At 44.9% G+C, this 20,627-nt stretch overlaps 1 protein-coding gene across 3 annotated transcripts in view; it reads left to right on the top strand.

The window, feature by feature from the left end:
- Positions 1-20,627, top strand: part of MTA1 (metastasis associated 1) — a 179,049-nt gene that overhangs the window by 85,490 nt on the left and 72,932 nt on the right. For all 3 annotated transcript variants that reach the window (XM_050963186.1, XM_050963187.1, XM_050963189.1), the window contains exons 7-11: positions 1,723-1,825; positions 10,944-11,043; positions 13,140-13,328; positions 13,697-13,771; positions 16,708-16,766. In XM_050963186.1, coding sequence (XP_050819143.1) covers positions 1,723-1,825; positions 10,944-11,043; positions 13,140-13,328; positions 13,697-13,771; positions 16,708-16,766 — 526 coding nt within the window. The remainder of the gene's footprint in view (positions 1-1,722; positions 1,826-10,943; positions 11,044-13,139; positions 13,329-13,696; positions 13,772-16,707; positions 16,767-20,627) is intronic.

Genomic DNA, 20,627 nt, shown 5'->3' with positions numbered 1-20,627 from the left:
AAGGAGGGGAAGCAAAAAGATATTCACTCTTATCCCCTCCAGCTCTCTCTCTCTATCTGTCTCTTCCTCCCATCCCCCCGCCCGAAGGGGTGCCTTCCCTTCTCCAGAAGGGGAACAGCTGCGAACCACAGTACAAGGATCTCCATCAAATCTTCTGATTGTGCCATTCTGCTGGTCAGAGGTGTGAAGTAACATTGGTGCTTTGATCTGTGCGTTGCTAACATTATCTAGCTTAGTTTTATACCAGGCAGAAGGGTATGGATCTCAGATCAGGGTTTCTATTTGCTCTGCTTGGGAAACTGGCATGTTTTAGCTGCAGCTGGGCTAGCCTCCGAACATTAGAGGAGGACGAGTTAACCTTTATGGGCCACCCTCTCCACACGTTGGGACAACAGGGCTAGGGGGAAGAAGAATCTTCATATCTTCTGTAGAGAATAAAAGGGAGGCCAGTGTTCACTGGGCTGGGAAGAAAAGAAACTATGGAGAGGGAAGATGGCCGAGGAAAAGATTTGTCCAACAGTGGGCTGATGTCCTTCATACAGCTCCACTCTGCCCCCCCACCCCTCAGATCAGCTGGTGAATGTGTATATTGCTGGGGCTGCTGTGTGTGGAGGAGTTGTGGATTTGGAGGGAATGGAGAGAGTGTTTGGGATGAGGGGAGAGAAAAAATGTGGGGGAACAACGGGGCAAATGGCACAGGGAAGGTGGAAGTAAAAGGTTTAATAGAGGGGGAAAAGAGGTATACTAATATAGAGACTGTAAAATGTGGCAAGCCTTAAAGTGGAGAAGTGAAGGAAGAATAGCAATGAAGATGTGCATTTAAAAATGTATTTATGGCCAAATGAGTGTGATACTCACACTGTGTGGAGTATCAGAGGGGTAGCTGTGTTAGTGTGGATCTGTAAAAAGCGGCAAAGAGTCCTGTGGCACCTTATAGACTAACAGGCTTATTGGAGCGTAAGCTTTCATGAGTGAATACCCACTTCGTCAGATGCATACTGTGTGGCAAGATCCCAATGTCTCAGCATTGTATTATCATTGTCAATCATATTGTATGTTTCAACTTTTGCTTCCTAGTATTTCCAGGGGTTGCTTGGGTCGTTTTTAGAATGGAAGATAGTGATGATATTTAAGAATATCATTAGTATACAAAAATGTATTAAGTATGCAGTATCTTTCTATAGACATAACATATTAAGCATATAGGTCAACTTTTTCTGTGTGACATGGTGAAAAAGTTGTTCAGACTGTCATTTTATTGCTCTTTTGGCTCGCATCCCCTTATCATTGATCAGGTGACCATATTGTCTGGGCAGCAGTTACAAGTCCACTTCTTCATGTGCCACAAAACTTGAACATTATTATGGAATAGTGTGGGTATTAACAGGCTTAGAAAAATTTACCAGACATCCTGACTACTAGCCAAAGGTGATCCAGTGTGGTCTAGGGACACAACTATGGTGGGAACATAACATATATAGCATATATCTTTCAATAACAGTGGCAGAGCAGATAGCTGTGTATCTGGGATGCGGTTGCCACAGGCAAATGGGTGAAAGGCTTTCCAGCAACGGCCACACAAACAGCAAGATAATGTGCTTTAATAGACCAAGGGCCTGGCAGTTACATATTTTTTGGGTGGGATGAAATACAGAAGAAAAACACTTTTATTCTTGTTGAAAGCTGCTATGCCAAAACATTTCTGACTTGCATTTCAACCAGGTGAAGAAGATGGAAGAGATCAATCAAAACTCGAAACAAAAGTTTGGGAAGCATTTAATCCGCTAATAGACAAACAGATAGACCAGTTCTTGGTGGTAGCACGGTAAGAAAATTTGACCTTTCCTTGGGGAAAAAACTAAAGAACTTTAACTTTTTGGGGGAGGGTGGGGAGTGATGGGAGGTAAATTTTGTTGGTGATTTCTTGTTTCACCTTCTCCTGTCCCAAACCCAATGTTCATATTCATTCTCTCTCTCTCTCTCTCTCTCTCTCTCTCTCTCTCTCTCTCTCTCCTCATATGAACTTTTTTGGTTGCTGGTTCACTTGCTCCTTTTTAAAAAAGGTGTGTTTTGCTTGCCTAAATGGGGTATGTGACTTGAAGTGCAAGATATGAGACTGCATAGTTGTTCCCAATCTGAGGCAGAAAATGCAAATAAAATACAGGAATTATGGACAACCATATCCTGGGAGTTACTGAAATACCTATTTTAACATTTTGATGGGAGTGTGGTAAGGATTTTCAAATAGCATTGCTAGATTATGCAGATTATGTTGATGTAATTTATTTTTGGGCAAAATCTTCAAAATCTGTACAGTTAGTAAATGTTGAAAATGTACATTTTTCCAGCTAAAAGCCCCACCCCAATCCATGATGATTTTATTAAAAAAAAATAGAAAATCTTGATCTCATTACTCTGAAATATTTTCATGAACATAGCATATATTTGGAAGTTTTTCACAGTAGAATCATTAGGCTCCACTTTAATTCTGTGAACGAAAACTTAATTCTAAAATGTTAAATGGGTGAGAATATCAAATTTCATCTTGTGCCTATTAAGCAAGTTTACAGAACTGTCTGAAAGCCTGGAAGGAAAGGGAAATGGGTGAAATAATTGGAGAGAGGGATGTGGTTAGTGAATGGACTTGGATGTCATTGGATGTTGAAGGGAGGAGAATGGGTGGAGTTGCGAATTATTAGTGGAACTTGGGGTATGTCTACACTACAAAATTACTCCGATTTTACAAAGTCAATTTTTGAGAACAGATTGTATAAAGTCGAGTGCATGCGTCCACACTAAGCACATTAATTCGGCGGTGTGCGTCCATAGTACTGTGGCAAGTGTCGACATTCCAAGCGGTGCACTGTGGGTAGCTATCCCACAGTCCCCGCTGCCCACTGGAATTCTGGGTTGAGCTCCCCAGTGCCTGATGGGGCCAAAAATTTGTCGCGAGTGGTTATGGGTAAATGTTGTCAGTCAGCCCTCTCTCCGTAAAAGCAGTGGCAGACAATCATTTCGCCCTTTTCCCTGGATTGCCCGAGCAGATGCCATAGCATGGAGCCCGTTCAGCTCACTGCAGAAGTTCTGAACATTGTAAACACCTCACACATTATCGTGCAGTTTATGTAGAAGCAGAAGCTGAAAACCCAGGCGAGGAGGCGACGACAGCGCAGTAACGAGAGTGATGAGGACATGGACACAACTTCTTTCAAAGCGTGGGCCCCAGCGATGTGGACATCATGGTGTTAATGGGGAACGTTCATGCCGTGGAACGCTGATTCTGGGCCCGGGAAACAAGCACAGACTGGTGGGATTGCATAGTGTTGCAGGTCTGGGATGTTTGTCAGTGGCTCCGAAACTTTCTCATGCATAAGGGCACTTTCATGAATGGAACTTTGTGACTTGCTTTCCCCTGCCCAGAACCGCAAGAATACCAAGATAAGAGCAGCCCTCACAGTTCACAAGAGAGTGGTGATAACCCCCTGGAAGCTTGCAACACCAGACAGCTGCCGGTCAGTCAGGAATCAATTTGGAGTGAGCAGATCTACTGTGAGGGTTGCTGTCATGCCAAGTAGCCAGCGCAATCACTGAGCTGCTGCTATCAAAGGTAGTGACTCTGGGAAATGTGCAGGTCATAGTAGATGGCTTTCCTGCAATGGGATTCCCTAACTGTGGTGGGGCGATAGACGGAACCCATATTCCTATCTTGGGACTGGACCACCAAGGCAATCAGTACATAAATGCAAGGTGTACTTTTCAATGGTGCTGCAAGCACTGGTGGATAACAGGGATGTTTCACCAACATCAACGTGGGATGGCCGAGAAAGTTTCATGATACTCGCGTCTTCAGGAACTCTGGTCTGCTTAAACAGCCGCGGGAAGGAATTTACTTCCCAGACCAGAAAATAACTGTTGGGGATGTTGAAATGCCTACAGTTATCCTTGGGGACCCAGCCTACCCTTTATGCCCTAGCTCATGAAGCTGTATACAGGCACCTTTGACAGTAGTAAGGAGCTGTTCAACTATAGGCTGAGCAAGTGCAGAATGGTGGTGTAGTGTGCATTTGGACGTTTGAAGGGTCGCTGATGCAGTTTACTGACTTGCTCAGACCTCAGCAAAAGGAATATCCCATTGTTATTGCTGCTTGCTGTGTGCTCCACAATCTCTGTGAGAGTAACGGGGAGACGTTTATGATGGGGTGGGAGGTTGAGGCAAGCCGCCTGGCCGCTGATTACGCACAGCCAGACACCAGGGTGATTAGAAGAGCACACCAGGAAGCGCTGCACATCAGAGAAGCTTTGAAAACCAGTTTCATGATTGATCAAGGTACCATGTGACAGTTCTGTTTCTTTCTCCTTGATGAAAACCCACCTCCTTGGTTGACTCTAATTCCCTGTAAGCCAACTACCCTCCCCCCTTTGATCACAGCTTGGAAATAAAGTCTCTATCATTTTAAAAACCATGTATTCTTTATTAATTGATTATAAAAATAGGGTGATAACTCACAAGGTAGGCTGGTGGGGTGTGGGAGGAGGGAAGGAAAAGGCCACTTCAAAACTTGTTGAATGACAGTCTTCTGTCCACTGGGGTGGAGTGATTGGGTGCCCGGAGCCTCCCTCTCCCCACCCCCATGTTCCTGGGTGTCTGGGTGAGGAGGCGGCTATGGAACTTGGGGAGGAGGGAGAGCAGTTTAACAGGGGCTGCAGTGGCAGTGTCTCCAGCTGACATTCCTGAACCTCCACAAGACGCCGGATCATGTCCATTCCTACAGTAGCCCCAGCAATGCATCCTGCCTTCTCTGATCTTCCTGCCACCACCTCTCCTCATGTTTGCTGGCTGCTTTCCTGTCCTGTCTTGTTGTGTCCCTTCACACTTTCTGCTCAGCTCTTTTTAAGTGTGGGATGCCTGCATGAACTCAGAGACTTTTTAAGTGTGGGATGCCTGCATGAACTCAGAGAACATTTCATCGTGCGTGTGTTTTTTTTTTTTGCCACCTTATCTGAGATAGCCTTTGGGACGGAGGAGGGAGGCTTGAGGCGTTTGCAGCTGCGGGAGGAAAAAAAGGGAGAGAAGTATTTAAAAAAAATACATTTTACAGAACAATGGGTATACTCTTTCACAGTGAACAACACTATTCACATTACATAGCACGTGATTTCGGTACAAGGTCATTTTTATATTGAGTGTCTGTGGCTTTGGTGTTAGAGATCAAACACGCCGGGCAACAGAATTCGGCTTGCAGATGGTCATGGTGTGACAGGCAGCAGTGACCTCCGAACAGCTAGTAACCTTATAATAGCTGGCCCCCATTAGGGGAAATTGGACACCTCACGGACACAGTAGCCTGAACTTTTGAACTGTCTTCCCTTATCGGTCTTGAGGCAGTTGAAGCTGGTCCTAAGCCGGTTTTTGCTGAGCAGATTGCAGAAGTGCAGGATTTGCTAACCACCAATCAAATGCTAACACGACCGAAGCCTGTCTCTAAGTGTGTATAAAAAAATTATTGTGTTTTGTATGGAGTAGAGTCTTTGTACCAAGGTACAAAACTCTCCTTTATTCTGCAGAATAAAGCAACCTTTCCTTATCCCTGTCTAGCTGTCATTGGCTCTCAGCTAGGTGGATCCAACATTTTGGTAACAATGGTAAGCAAATGTCTTTCGGCTTCTGCAGCCTTCATAACAGCAGCGCCCTCCTTTCCCATACCAAACAAAGCCTGTTGAGTTGTCCATTTAGGGCTGTGTTTTTCGTGTTAGTGTGAAGCAGCAGAAACCAAACTAACCCCCTCTTTCCCCAATCCTTTTTCTCTGGGATGACCGCTTCCCCCACTGCTCTGCATGGCTGGTATCAGGGAAGATCTGTTCTAGCCAAACGCGAGCAGCTCAGTGTGAAGCCCTCCCCATCCTTTTCTCTGCAATGATTGCTTTAGTCCTCCCCCAACCGCATGGCTGGTATCAGGGAAGATCCCTTAGCGAAATGCGAACAGCTCAGCACCAATTCCCCCACCCTCCGCCCCCCCACCCCCTGCTAGGCTAACTGCGGGGAGGATTTCTTTTCAGCCTCTGGCAAACAGACCAGTAGGAACGGCCCCCTCTGTTCCCTTAATTAAATTCCCGTATTTCAACCAGGTTGCCATGAACGATGTCACTCTCCTGAGGATAACACAGAGAAATAAAGACAGATGTTGCTTGAATGCCAGCAAACACCAGGACCGTACGCTGCCAGGCTTTGTCATGCAATGATACCAGATTATCATGCCATGCTAGTAGCAAGTAAAGTGTACTACCATGGAGGACGAAATGAAACCTTCTGCAAAGGCTTTTGGAGTACCTCTAGGAAAGCTTCATGGAGATGCCCCTGGAGGATTTCCACTTCATCCCCAGACACGTTAACAGACTGTTCCAGAAGCTGTATTGGCCGCAAATACATCCCAAGTCTTCAGGGGCAAATTAATCTTAAACGCTTGCTTTTAAACCATGTTTTATATTTATAAAGGTACACTCACTAGAGGTCTGTTCTACAGCTTCATGGTCCAGGATACCTGGTTGGGAGGGTATTTCACTCAGGGTGAGAAAAAGATCCTGGCTGTCAGGGAAAACGATGTGCTGTGTTTTCCTCAACCTCATCGTTGTTGTCGTCCTCCTCCTCCTCCTCCTCCTATCTTCCCCGTCCGCAAAATCCTCAGGTGTGGCGACTCAGAGTACCCCATCATCAGAGTCCACGGACAGGGGTGGGATAGTAGTGGCGGCCCTCCCTTAGAATTGCCTGCAGCTCAGCGTAGAAGTGGCATGTCTGTGGTTCTGTCCTGGAGCGTCCGTTTGATTCTTTGGCTTTCTGGTATGCTTGTCTCAGCTCCTTAAAGTTTCACACAGCAGTGTTTTGAGTCCCTGTTGTGGCCTCTGTCCATCATGGCCTTGAGATTTTTGTCAAATGTTTTGGAATTCCATATTTTGGAACAGAGTTCTGATAGCACAGATTCGTCTCCCCATACAGCGATCAGATCCAGTACCTCCCCTACAATCCATGCTGGAGCTCTTTTTTGATTCTGGGACTGCATGGTCACCTGTGGTGATCAGCTCTCCACGTTGGGCCAACAGGAAATGAAATTCAAAAGTTCGCAGGGCTTTTCCTGTCTACCTGGCCAGTGCATCCGAGTTTAGATTGCTGTCCAGAGTGATCACAATGGTGCACTGTGGGATAGCTCCTGGAGGCCAATACTGTCGAATTGTGGCCAGTAACCCTAATTCGAACCGGCAATGTCTATTTCAGCGCTACTCCCCTCATCGGGGAGGAGTACAGAAATCAATTTTAAGAGCCCTTTATGTTAACAAAAATGGCTTCGTTGTGTGAACGGGTACGGGCTTAATTCGCTTTAACGCTGCTAAATTCGACCTAAACTTGTAGTGTAGACCATGCCTTGGTTTGCTGGAATCTAGGAATTTCTGCAAGTTGGGCAGAGCATCTGATAACATAGCCCCTGATTCAGAAAACTGTCAGTCCTGTTGCTGAAGTGCATTGCTGCATAGGAATGAAAAACTAAACATGTCCCCTTTAAGTGCTTTGCTGAATTGGGGCCATGGTTTTAAAAGATATTTAGCTTTCCTATTTTTCACTCGTAAGTCTTCGTTGTGTTGAATTCACAAGATGGTGGTACCCATTATAGCACCAGTTCAGGAGAGCATTCCTAATTGAAGGCTAACACTTAAGCATGTACTCAAACTTTTCTGAAAGCTGTAGATGAATATTGCAAAAAAGCATTTAGCAATTACCAAACATCAGTAAACATCTTATTTATCCTCATCCTGGTACCCTCGCAAGGAACATACAGGTAGAGATACCTTGATGCACGTTGTTTGCAGATGATATCCATCTATGCAGTGAGGGGAAATATAGTTTAGAAGAGGATCTTGATAAATGGAGAGATGTATTGGAGAGACATGGATGCAAAATTAGCAGAGGAGGGAAAAAAAGTACTGTGAATGTGAATAATGTGAACTGAAGAATGGTTGAAACTAGGTGGTGTGACAAAGCTCCTCCTCTACCTTGGTGGGTCCTGTGCTTACTGGTGGATTTGCTTGCCTTAAAGATCTTCCCTTCTAGTGGAACCCATAGTCTGGGTCAACTCCTCCTGTGTCTGATCAGGAGTTGGGAGGTTTTGGGGGAACCTGGGCCCACCTTCTACTCCTGGGTTCCAGCCCAGGGCCCTGTGGATTGCAGCTGTCTATAGTGCCTCCTGTAACAGCTGCATGGCAGCTACAGCTCCCTGGGCTACTTCCCCATGGCCTCCTCCAAACACTTTATCCTCACCACAGGACCTTCGTCCTGGTGTCTGATAACGCTTGTACTCCTCAGTTCTCCAGCAGCAGCATACCCTCTCACTCTCAGCTCCTTGCGCCTCTTGCTCCCAGCTCCTCGCACATGCACCACAAACTGAAGTGAGCTCCATTTTAAACCCAGATGCCCTGATTAGCTTGCCTTGCTTGGCTGCAGGCGTTCTAATCAACCTGTCTGCCTTAATTGTTTCCAGAAAGCTCCTGATTGTTCTGGAACCTTCCCTGTTACCTTACCCAGGGAAAGGGGACCTACTTAACCTGGGGCTAATATATCTGCCTTCTATCACTCTCTTGTAGCCCTCTGTCCTGATCCTGTCACAGTTGGCAGACAATGCCAAAAATGCTAAGTTTCAAGTATCTGGGCTCCAGACTCTGGGTAAAGGGACGATGAAATAGAGCTTGGATGCCTGGCTCAAATGGAGAGAGAGAGAGGTGGTGTAATATGTGACAGGAGGATACCAATAAGATTAAAAGGGAAAATCTATAGAATTATGGTCCATCCGGTTTGAAAGTATGGCTGGAAGTATTGGGCAACACAGAAGAAAAATGAGCAAATATCGCATCCACAGAAATACAAATGTTGAGATGGATGAGCGGTGTAAACAAGAGAATCCACATGAGGAATGAGTGTGTTGGAGACAAGCTCAAAGTAACACGCATAAATGGAAAAAATGAGGGACTGCAGTGTCATGTAAAATGCAGTCCTGACAACTATGTGGATAAGCATCTAACAGATCAGGAATGAAGGAAAAAGAGGCCAACTCAAAAAGAAATAGTGGGATGTCATAAAGGAAGACGTTAGCATATGATGTGATAGAGGATATGGCACTGAAGAGCGCTCTTTGGACTGAAGGACTTGTAGAGTGGACCCCATTTGATGCCGTTAGCACAGGCAAGAAGAAAAAGCTTCAATGAAGGAATTTAGGGAACAAACGAGTGTGTGAAGTGAAATAGTAAAGGGAGATAATTCTTCTAAAATAAAATGCCAAATCTTGTTAAGAAGCAAGATGGAAATGGCTCATACTCATCTCAAAGTGCACAAAATGGTTTATTTTCCTGATTCTTGCCTGTGCCATTTGAAGGGAACTTTCATCAATATTTTAAAAAACGACTAGCAATTTTTGCTTGTCAAGTTTGAGAGAGCTTAAAGTGCTAGATTGAATGCTTAGACCTACTGGGGAGCCAAGGGTTGACCTCAGTTGGCTAAATTGAAGTAAAAATGTTAGCTTGTATCTATACTACAGAAAATGTCATGGTTAGCTAGTGCTTGTTTGTTGTTGGCCAACGTATTTTTCCTTATCTAGACATACTCTTTCTAGTCCTGTGCGTTGTGACTGAGCTAAGGATGAATTCACTGTGGAATTCATTGGCTTTAGTAAGTTTTTGTGGTGGTCCTCCCACAGCATTTCTACTTTCTTTGAGGTGTCTGAGTAAAGAAGCAAAACTTATTAAAGCTAGTATCAGAGGGGTAGCCGTGTTAGTCTGGATCTGTAAAAGCAGCAAAGAATCCTGTGGCACCTTATAGACTAACAGACGTTTTGGAGCATGAGCTTTCGTGGGTGAAATTTCCATTACATGCATCTGAGGAAGTGGGTATTCACCCACGAAAGCTCATGCTCCAAAACGTCTGTTAGTCTATAAGGTGCCACAGGATTCTTTGCTGCTTTTATTAAAGCTAGTGCCTCGGACACAACACAATGGATTCTACTGGAACAGTGAGAAGGAAGAAAATCGAGAACAGATAATTGGGGAGTAACAGCTGGTGGGGAATAAGGGGAGAACAACCTTATATGCTTCTTGCTAAGACTCCCACCCATTGATATATCTGAGAAATTTGGAAAGACCTGACAAACTGGGTGTGACAAGTGGTGAATGTGGATATGGTGAAGGCTGAGAATGAGGAAGGTCATGGGAGTTTAGGGGACCTAATGAGTTTTTGTATAATGGGCATGGTAAGATGGAGAGGCTGGCATGAAGAGTTGGATTGCTGTCTCCTTCCACCGCTGCCTCTCTCTGCCAAAACTATGCATGTAGGACATACCTGGCAGAATGTGAAACTGGTTAAACGTGGATAGATTGTCTTCTGAAACTTTCTTAGAGGAATGATAATTGGATCACTGCTGTTCCTCCTTCCACCTGTTATCTTGGCAGCTATCTCTTCTCCTTTGTGCCGTCAGTTAATTAAAAACTTCTCTTATCTTCATGGAAAAGGTTTTGATGTGCCTGAAACCTGATGTAGATCAGGTTTCCAAGTTCAAGGCTGACCTACCCATATCTCTTGAGGGGTGGGGAGACAAGGATGCACCCAATGTGGTCCTGGAGAGTTTTTTCTCTCTCTCTTTGTGCCTCCTGCTATGCATGAGCATAACTTAGGGCTCTGTGAGCTAAGCAGAATGAAACATATGTAATAGCAAGCCGTGTGATGAAAGGGATCTCTGGCTCAGAGCCGGAACGTAACAGTAAGTCCTGATATGAAGTAACGGAGACACAAAGTAATGGAAACGAATGCCAGAGCTGTTCACTGTGAGGCTGCTAGCCTCAGAAATAGTGTGTGTGTGGATTTTCCTGTATCTCTTTGCATGCAAGGTTAATGTTCTCTTAATCCTTTTCAGCTCTGTTGGTACATTTGCCCGGGCCCTAGACTGCAGTAGTTCTGTCAGACAGCCAAGTTTGCACATGAGTGCTGCTGCAGCTTCCAGGGACATCACACTGGTAAGATTAAGAGGATTTTGAGAGAAATGTAAAATATTCACCTCTGCTATGACAGTAGGCACATGGAAGGATGAGATGGTGGATTGTGACTGAAATTCAGCTACTGCTTTTGTAAAGGTGCATTTAGATTACTGCCAACCTTTTTTTGAGTTTTATTGCAATATTTTCTGTCCAGTGCTTCTCAGTCATCTCCTGTGGTACACACACTAAGTAGCTGTCTTGAAAACAATAGATTAGTTGGCTGTGTGTTACATGATAGCTTTGAAACACTGCATCCGATCAATTCCAAAAAAATCGGGGAATATTCTAGCCATCAATGGGTGAAGAAGATCAGAACAGAAAACTTGGCTATCAAATATATTGTTCCCTGCTAGTGTTTGCTAAATTTAAGTACAGCCTGTTCCTTCTCTATATTGAGTTATTTATAACTAGGGCCCTACCAAATTCACAGCCATGAAAAATGTATCACAGACTGTGAAATCTGGTCTTTTGTGTGCTTTTACCCTATACTATACAGATTTCACGGGGAGACCAGCGTTTCTCAAATTGGGAGTCCTGACCCAAAAGGGAGTTGCAGCGGGGTGGCAAGGTTATTTTAGGGGGGTAACAGTATTGCCACCCTTATTTCTGCACTGCCTTCATGCCATGCCATACCATATCATACCATGATACTCTTGCTTCTGCGCTGCTGCCTTCAGAGCTGAGTGACTGATGAGTGGCAGCTGCTGACTGAGAGCCTAGTTTTGCAGGCAGCAGCGCAGAATTAAAGGTGGCAATACCATGCCATGCCATCCTTACTTCTGTACTGCTGCTGGTGGCGGTTCTGCCTTAAGAGCTGGGTTCCCAGATAGTAGCCACTGCTCTCCAGCTGACCAGCTCTGAAGGCAGCACCACTGCCAGCAGCAGCACAGAAGTAAGGGTAGCCGTACTGCAACCCCCCCACCCCACAATAACCTTGAGACTTCCTTTTGAGGTTCTTTTTGGTTCAGGACCCCTACAATTACAACATCTGACATTTCAGATTTAAATAGCTGAAATTATGAAATTTACGATTTTTAAAATCCTGTGACCATGAAATTGACCAAAATGGGCTGTGAATTTAGTAGGGCTCTATTTATAATAAAGTTCACAAACTGGTGGTATTGTAAAACATTACTTATATCACAGTGATTAGTATTTAATGAAACAAAAAAGGAAAATTCAAGCTGTGTATCAGCTTCCTGACAGCGAGATGCATGAACTTGTTGAAGAGTCTCCAAAGGAAAGTATTGGAAGCCCCAGTGCTTGGGTCATTTCAAGTGAACAGGACAAAGCACTGTAGAATAAATTCATAATGCACGAAACTAAGAACAGTTAAAGTTCCTAAGGGCAAATAACCTGTAACTTAGAACCACTGGAAATAGAGTAAAGTCTTCACCCTCTATCATCTCTCTCCCTCATCACATCCCTACCCAAGCAAATCCATCAGTTATCAACCACAGACAAGCTTAACTCTGCCGTAGTTGGTGTGGTTTTGATTGGGGGGGTGGTTGCACTTTGGAACGTCAACTGTTTTTAAGGGATTTTTGGTTCTATATTAGGTTGCAGTTAGTAAGGTGCATTGACTTTTTGTTTGTTTGTTTAATGTAGTTGCTATTGATTGTGAGTAAAAGAAGATGCACAATAAATATGAGTTTGTGTGGCATGTCCTCAAAGGCCCCCTCACCCCTGCTTCATCCATGGATGGAATCTAACACAGCTTTCCCATTTGCAGTTTCTATGATTGTACCATTTCATTATGTTTTTACATATAGTGACTGAATCAGATTACTGCTTGTGAGTAGATGAGTAGAAAGTATGGGTACATGGGATCAATTTTCCAAAAAAGCACCATTACTAGATGACCATAGCATCCATTTACTAGTAATGAATGGTCAATCTAGAACCGGGGAAGTTCTTACTAATATATGGTAGTGGAATATTTTGCCCTCCCTCTGCCGCCAGTTATAGCATGTGGGATATGTATAACACATCTGATTCTTGTCACTGGTTTCATTTCTAAGCATTTTATTATTTGCCCATCTTTTGTTAATTTTATTTTTTAAACTTCTGTTTAGTTCCACGCTATGGACACTTTGCACAGAAATGTCTATGACATTTCCAAGGCGATCTCTGCCCTTGTGCCACAGGGTGGGCCAGTCCTGTGTAGGGATGAAATGGAAGAGTGGTCTGCTTCCGAGGCAAATCTCTTTGAGGAAGCACTGGAAAAATATGGAAAAGACTTCACTGACATTCAACAAGATTTTGTAAGTATAAATTGAGGCAGTGCAATTTAATTATGTTCTGCTCTGGGACTTCATCTCAAACAGCGTCTGAACTAGAGTGGCACTTGGCCTTTTGTTCCTTGAATGGCCTGAAGTGGAGCCAGCACAGCATGCTTTTACCTAGCCTTTGCCCCAGTTCTGAAGTGAAGGCATTGTACTTGAAAGGCATTTATTTTATATGGCCATCAAGAATGGTTGGTGCCCCTAGCAGATACTGACTGCCTTCTCTGTTAGGAGGAATTATAGTCTATAAAACATTTAGCTGAAAGGCTTCTGTCAAAAGATTCTTGTGAATTTCAGTGAGACATCAGCTTCTTGTGATGACTGTGGCTTTTTCTTCATATCTGTAGCTTCCATGGAAGTCCTTAACCAGCATAATAGAATATTACTACATGTGGAAAACTACAGATAGATATGTTCAGCAGGTAAGAGAGATTCGGCACAACCCATTGAATTTTAAAAAGAGCTGCTTTTGTCTTTAAAAGAGGAGTATTGCTGCTTTGAACGTCCCATTGGGAATTAGCCCAGCATGTGGATTTCACAGTGCTTCAAAGCACGAGAAATATCTCCCTTGCCACAGAATTTTTCAGCCATCATACAGAAGTCTGGGAAGTATGTGGGGTTGCCATGTGTGTTCCCATCACGTATGCCCCATAATTTCCTGCCTATGTTACAGGAGTTTTCAAATGACTTTTTGGAATTTGTCTCAAAAGTATGGGAAGGGGAACAAAGCTAAAATCTTTGTATGTTGCTGTATTTAAGGTCAGCATTAATTTTAGCAGGAAGTTACCAGGAATTTCTGTGTGAGAGGAGGATGGTGTGTAAAACAGCCCTCAATTGACTGTTCTTTACTTCGGTTCTCCAGTCTGGGAGCCATGAGGAGGCAAAGTGGTTGCTGTTCATATGGAGGTGGTTCCGTGCAGTTGGAGTATTGTGGGAGGAGGTTGATGCCTGGCATTCCTTAACCCACACATTTACCAGCCAGTTTTGGCCGCTAGTTGCACTCATTTCATCCATCTTTGTCTAACTGTGAAGATAAGGTGATCCCTTCAATAGAGTACAATACAGAAACACAAAAATGGGTTTTGTAGAAATCTGGTTACTGAAAACTATCTGTAAGAGTTGAGTAGAGTGGCAGAAAGATTAGTTGCGAAGGAAGATAAATGTGGATCAGTGTAGGTATTTCCACCACCATAATATTTAGAAATACAACGAGGAGTCTGGTGGCATCTTAAAAACACACAGATTTATTTGGGCATAAGCTTTCGTGAGTAAAAAACCCCAAATAAATCTGTTTGTCTTTAAGGTACCACCGGACTCCTCATTGCGTTTGTGGATACAGACTAACATGGCTACCCCTCTGATATTTGACATATTTAGATCTAATACTCTTACTCTATTTTACAATCCAGTTGTACTTGAGAGACGAGTACAAGGCTACGTCCAGACTACCCGCCGTATCGGTGGGTTAAAATCGATTGCTCGGGGATCGATATATTGCGTCTCATCTAGACGCGATATATCGATCCCCGAGCGCTCTTATATCGATTCCGGAACTCCATCAACCCCAACGGAGTTGCAGAATCGACATGCGGAGCCGCGAACATCGATCCCGCGCGGTGAGGACGGGTGAGTAATCCGATCTTAGATATTCGACTTTAGCTATGTTATTCACATAGCTGAAGTTGCGTATCTAAGATCGATTTCCCCTCGTAGTGTGGACCAGCCCCAAGAGTCATAGTCTAACTCTCTCCAATGGAGACTTTGCCTGAGGGTAAGGATAGATGACTGGCCCATGTGTATTTGGCCTGGAGTTATGGCCCTGCATTGCCACCTTTACCACCCCTTTTAAGAGTAGAACATTTCCATTGTGGTGCTACAAATGGATCAGACAGATTACATAATGAACAAACACACACACTGTATCAAATGCTTTTAGCACTGACATTCTCAGCTTGCCACTGACTGTCCAGCTAACTCTTTCTGTGATGAAGACATAGACTCACTCCCTTCCAGCAAGATAAAGAGTTAAGCACTAGGAACTTGGGACAATGAAAGAAGCTGGTGTGATAGGTTCCTGTCAACATTTCCCCATCTTTTTCTTTCTCTCTCCACTGTGGGCACCACTGGCACAGTAGTTCGCTGCTTCTTTACTGTTATGTGTGGCTGTCATTATGGGGATAGATACTGGATAGGCACACTTTCCCTGTACTGCTGATAAGGCAGATGCTTTGAGGGGAATCTGCTTATCTGCTTCCTTTTGTAAGGTACTCCTTGATTATACAATGAAAACTCAGCCCCCTGGAAGTGGGGGCAAGGTGACTGTTCTCTGTGAGAAGTCTGTCAACCAATGAAAATTGTGCTGCCCCCTCCCTAGTTTATTAGAGTCAAAATTATATATCTTTCTGATCATTTGTGTATCACTGGCCACTAACACTACCCTGCACCGCACACTGAAGCCAGCACTTTGATCTAATTTCAGCTTTTACAGCCCACAGCAGACTAGACTGTCAGATAATAGGAGGCACCAAGGTGCACCAGTGCCTGAGGACCCAGTAGTGTTAGGGAAATGATAGTGAGATATAGCCAGACAATCCAGGCAAGTGACCTGCAGCCATGTGTTGCAGGGCAAAGTGAAGAATCCTCAAGATCACTGCAAACCCTTGGGTCTAGCCCTTGATCTTAAAATCTCCAATGTGTGTGTGTGTGTGTTTCTGCTTGATTTACAAACTGCAGACCTTTTGTTTACTAGATAAATGGTGTGATAACCCTATGCTGCAAACTCATTTTGGGAAGGTCTCCAACAAAGTTTGTATATGTTATGGAAACAATGCATGTTTTCATTGCTTTGATAGATAACATGCATAGGATAGGCATAGCATCTCATTTTTAACAAAAATCTCTTCAGTTTCTGAAATGATGCAGCTGGTCAGAAGAGTGAGTAAATAAGATGTTGTACCAGTTCAGATACATTCTGGTTGGGTATGAGCTAACAAGGAGAAAAAGCCCAGAACGCTTAAGAGATCTTTCTTTGAACACACACATTGCTGTTGGACTAAAAGAGAATGCAACGAGTGTCTTTGTGAGAAGTTGTCTGACTGTGGTTTTGGAAACTGATTGGTTGAATTCACAGAAGACACTTTGGTTGTCCCTTGATGGCTACAGTTGATTTTCAATGGATATTTCTGTATCAGAAAGGGAATACATGACAGCCGCTAATGCCAAGAAGTGAATTTCATTCCTGTTCATTAAGAGACTTGTAGGTGCTAGGGGTTGAATTTCCAGACTCCCAGTTAAAATGGTGTGAACATCTGTCTCTTATTTTTTGTTTTTCACTTTAACTTTCTCTTTTGTGTTTAAGAAACGATTGAAAGCAGCGGAAGCAGAAAGCAAGCTAAAACAAGTGTATATACCCAACTAGTAAGTATCTTTCCTTATTGATGAATTTCCCATTTCATTATGGATGTTTTATATAGTAGCATTCTCCTTTGCCTGGCAGTATGATGCATTGATTTTATTTGTAAAACTGAAATAGAGCAGCCATCAAATATCCAAGTCAAAAGAATTAACAAACTGGATTATTAAATGGGTGAGTAAGGAGGAATTCTGGTTTTGAAGAATAAATTAGCCATCAGTCTAACTTGGATGTATGTTCATCACCTGGAACCTGTACCCAATAAGTCTGCCGTCTGTTGAGTCCAATGGAAGGCATTATATTGTAACAGACTGACCAGAAAATGACCATCTATAGCTATTTTTTACAGCCTACTGGCCAGTGGAATGAATGCACATGTAAATGATATGTCTAGCCTTCTAAATGTCTGAGTTGTGTGTTTCTTACCAAACACATTGGGCAAAATGGTGGCTGTTAAGAGCCAGGGGAATTCTTGGAGCAGGTGCTGCAGAGGAAAGCTTAATGCCTCTTGTGCTCTGGATGGAACTGGCTAGGAGTGCGCATCCACTGCTCTTCCTAATGCAATCAGACTGCTGCTTGCACATGAATGGAAGGCAAGGCCATGCTCCTGTCTTGCCAGATCACTTGACCAAGGAATGCTTTAGACAGTGCTGGTGGGCTTCCCCCTTGGACTCCCAAGACTAAGGTTGCCTCGTGCATGGGTGCACTGTAGGTGGAGGGGCTCTGTGTGTTCTCTTCACCCTAGTATAGCACACTGACACAGGGTTGGCCATAACTTGGCCCTTAGAATTTTTGAACCTTTTTAAAAAATACAAAATCTTTTTTGAGTCTTATTTTTCACATGAAATATGGATTGGTAATTTTGTTAGATCGGGAGTGTAATGGACAAAAAGAGGGTAGCTAGTAGTTGCTGAATAATAGGTCTCTTCCTCCTCTGGATTTTGTTGGCTGGGAGATGACTCCTAGAAATGATGTTTCCTAGTGCTTTGTTTAATTTAATTCTTAAAATACAATGCAGTGGGACTTCTGCCACTTCCCTTTGGAATCTGTTCCACAGTGTAGTATAAATTACTCTTAGGAAGCTGCTTTTGGACGAGGAACTCAATTTTTCCCTTTCTTAATGTCTTCCCTGTACTCCTAGACATACTGCCATGTGTGCTACCCTAAATAATTCCTCTCCCTCTTATTCTTCAAATATTTTAACTCTTTTTTTCATGTGTCCTTTCAGCCATAGCTAAATCAAAATGTATATGTTGAGCTTGCAAGTCGATCCCCAAATCCCTGATCATTTTTGTTGCTCTCTTCTGAATTCCTTGCAACATGCCAATATCAATCTGATAAGTGTTCAAAATAGAATGTAATCAGAATTAAGTTGAATAGAATTTTTCTCCCATTATTATTCAGTGGTAATATCCTTTATGAAAGCTGATACTATTCACAGTGACACTAGATATCAAATTAAACATAAATACATATTCTTCTTCGAGTGCTTGCTCATATCGATTCCAATTAGGTGTGTGCACGCTGCATGCACGCTTGTCGGAAGATTTTTACCCTAGCAACACTTGGTGGGTCGGCTGGGTCGTCCCCTGGAAGGGCGCTGTTATGGCGCCGGATATATACCCCTGCCGACCCAACGGCCCTTCAGTTCCTTCTTACCGCCCATGACGGTCTTTGGAACTGTGGAGCGCGGCTTTGCTGATAACCACGTCCCTAGCTACTCATAGTTCTTTGCTGTTTGTTGTGTGTATAGTTTGAGTTCTTGTAGTTATAGTTAGTGTTAGTGTATGTAGTTTAAGGGGGGATCGGGTATTAGCCCCTTTCCTCCAAGGCACCGGGATTCAAATCTGTGCACGGCGTGCCAAAAGCCGATGTCAATAGGGGATCCCCACGACTCCTGCCTCAAGTACCTAGGGGAATCCCACCTTGCTGATAAGTGCCGCATCTGCAAGTCGTTTAAACAAAGGACAAAGAAGGAGCGGGACTTTCGATTGAAACAGCTCCTCATGGAGTCAGCACTTAGTCCTGCAGCGTCGGCAGCGAGCGCCCAACAGACTGCTTCTGTAAGGAGCACCCCTTCGGCCCCGGACCACTCTGGTACCGAGAAGGAGCCCCAGCACCGACCCTTACCAGCACCGACATCTGCTCAGCACCGCTCCCTGTCCCCGAGACCCAGGAAGCAACATAGCACTCCAGCTGCTTCAGCTCCACAGAAGGAGCTCTGTTCGAAGACAGTTCATCCAGCACTGTCATCTGCCACGGCACCGTCGACTGTGGCACCACTGATTGCAGCTCCACCGAGCGTGGCACCATCTATTCCAGTCCCACAAGGGCCGTTGAGTTCGGTGCCTGACAGATCCCCAGCTCATGCTGTGGTTGAGCTTGCCCTCCCTTCTACACCGGAGACCTTCTCCACAGCAAGGGAGCTCATCGCCATGATGGAGCCAACATGGCCTCAACCCCTGGTATTGCCGGTGCTGGTCATACAATCCATCGGGAAACCAGCCCTAGTAAATCCACCTTCCGTTGGTCCAACAGAGAGACGTCGTTCAAGATCATGGTCTCACAGATGCTCTCGATCATGCCATTCCCGTTCCCGGTGCTGCTTGCAGTCCCGGCACCACTCTCCATCGTGTTACCGGTCGCACTCGCGGCGCCGTTTGACATCTCGTTCGCCAGCCAGATACTCACGGCACTGCTCTCGGCACCGTGTATCCCACAGCCTTTCTAGACGAAGGGACTTGAGATCCCGGTCGACCTCCCAGCACCGCTACAGTAGAAGGGCCTGGTCTTGCTTGCGGTACCGCTATAGCTCCCGGTACCACTCCCCGGGATCGAGCATCCAGAACAGTGGTGCCCTCCCAGGGCTTATCGGCACCACGGTGGCCATCAATACACACATCGGTGTCATCGCAGGCTGGTAGCGCATCCTATCCTCAGGAGCATGACTCTGACGTCCCCAGCCATATATTTCCAGAGACCCAGAGCCACGAGCAAGGGCCTCATTGCTGGTCCTTCTGGACAGACACCGTGGGCATACCACCAAGCCCAAGGTGCTCCATCAGTGGCTCCACGGTTGGCCCTGTTAGAACACCAGGTACCAGAGGCGACAGTAAACCCCTCCCCGCCCCCCACGAGCACGGATGAGACTCCGATACCATCTGCAGACACCCAGGTTTCACCTGACGCAGAGAATGCTCCTCAAGTACAGGAGCCTCCACAGGACCCCCTGGTCCCGGGCCTCTCCTCCTCCTCGCCTGATGAGGTGGTGGCGGGAACATCCTTCTCAGGCCCTCCACCAGTTGATCTCAGGGGCCATCAAGACCTTTTGAGACGAGTGGCTCAAAATATGAACTTGCAGATGGAGGAGGTCCCTGAAATAGAGGACCCTGTCGTGGACATCCTATCGGCTGATGCACCTACTAGAGTGGCTCTTCCGTTTATCCGCACCGTACAGGCTAATGCGGACACCATTTGGCAATCCCCAGCCTCGATTCCACCTACAGCAAGAGGAGTAGAGAGAAAAGATATGGTCCTCTCCAAAGGGGTATGAATATCTCTACATTCACCCACCTCCTTGCTCTTTAGTGGTGCAATTGGTGAACGAAAGGGAGCGTCATGGCCAGCAAGCCCCAGCTCTTAAGTCAAAGGAGGCTAGGCGCATGGACCTCCTAGGCTGCAAAATATACTCGTCCGGGGGCTTCCATCTTAGGGTGGCAAACCAACAAGCCCTCCTAAGTAGATATAACTTTAACACGTGGGTGTCCTTGGGGAAGTTTACGGAGCCTCTTCCCCAGGAGTCCTGTCAAGAATTTACGGCCCTACTTGAGGAGGGTAAAAAGGTAGCAAGAACCTCCCTCCAAGCC

This window comes from Gopherus flavomarginatus, chromosome 7 (assembly GCF_025201925.1).
Source record: "Gopherus flavomarginatus isolate rGopFla2 chromosome 7, rGopFla2.mat.asm, whole genome shotgun sequence".
NCBI classification, from domain to species: domain Eukaryota; kingdom Metazoa; phylum Chordata; order Testudines; family Testudinidae; genus Gopherus; species Gopherus flavomarginatus.
This window is presented reverse-complemented; position numbering and strand designations above follow the sequence as displayed.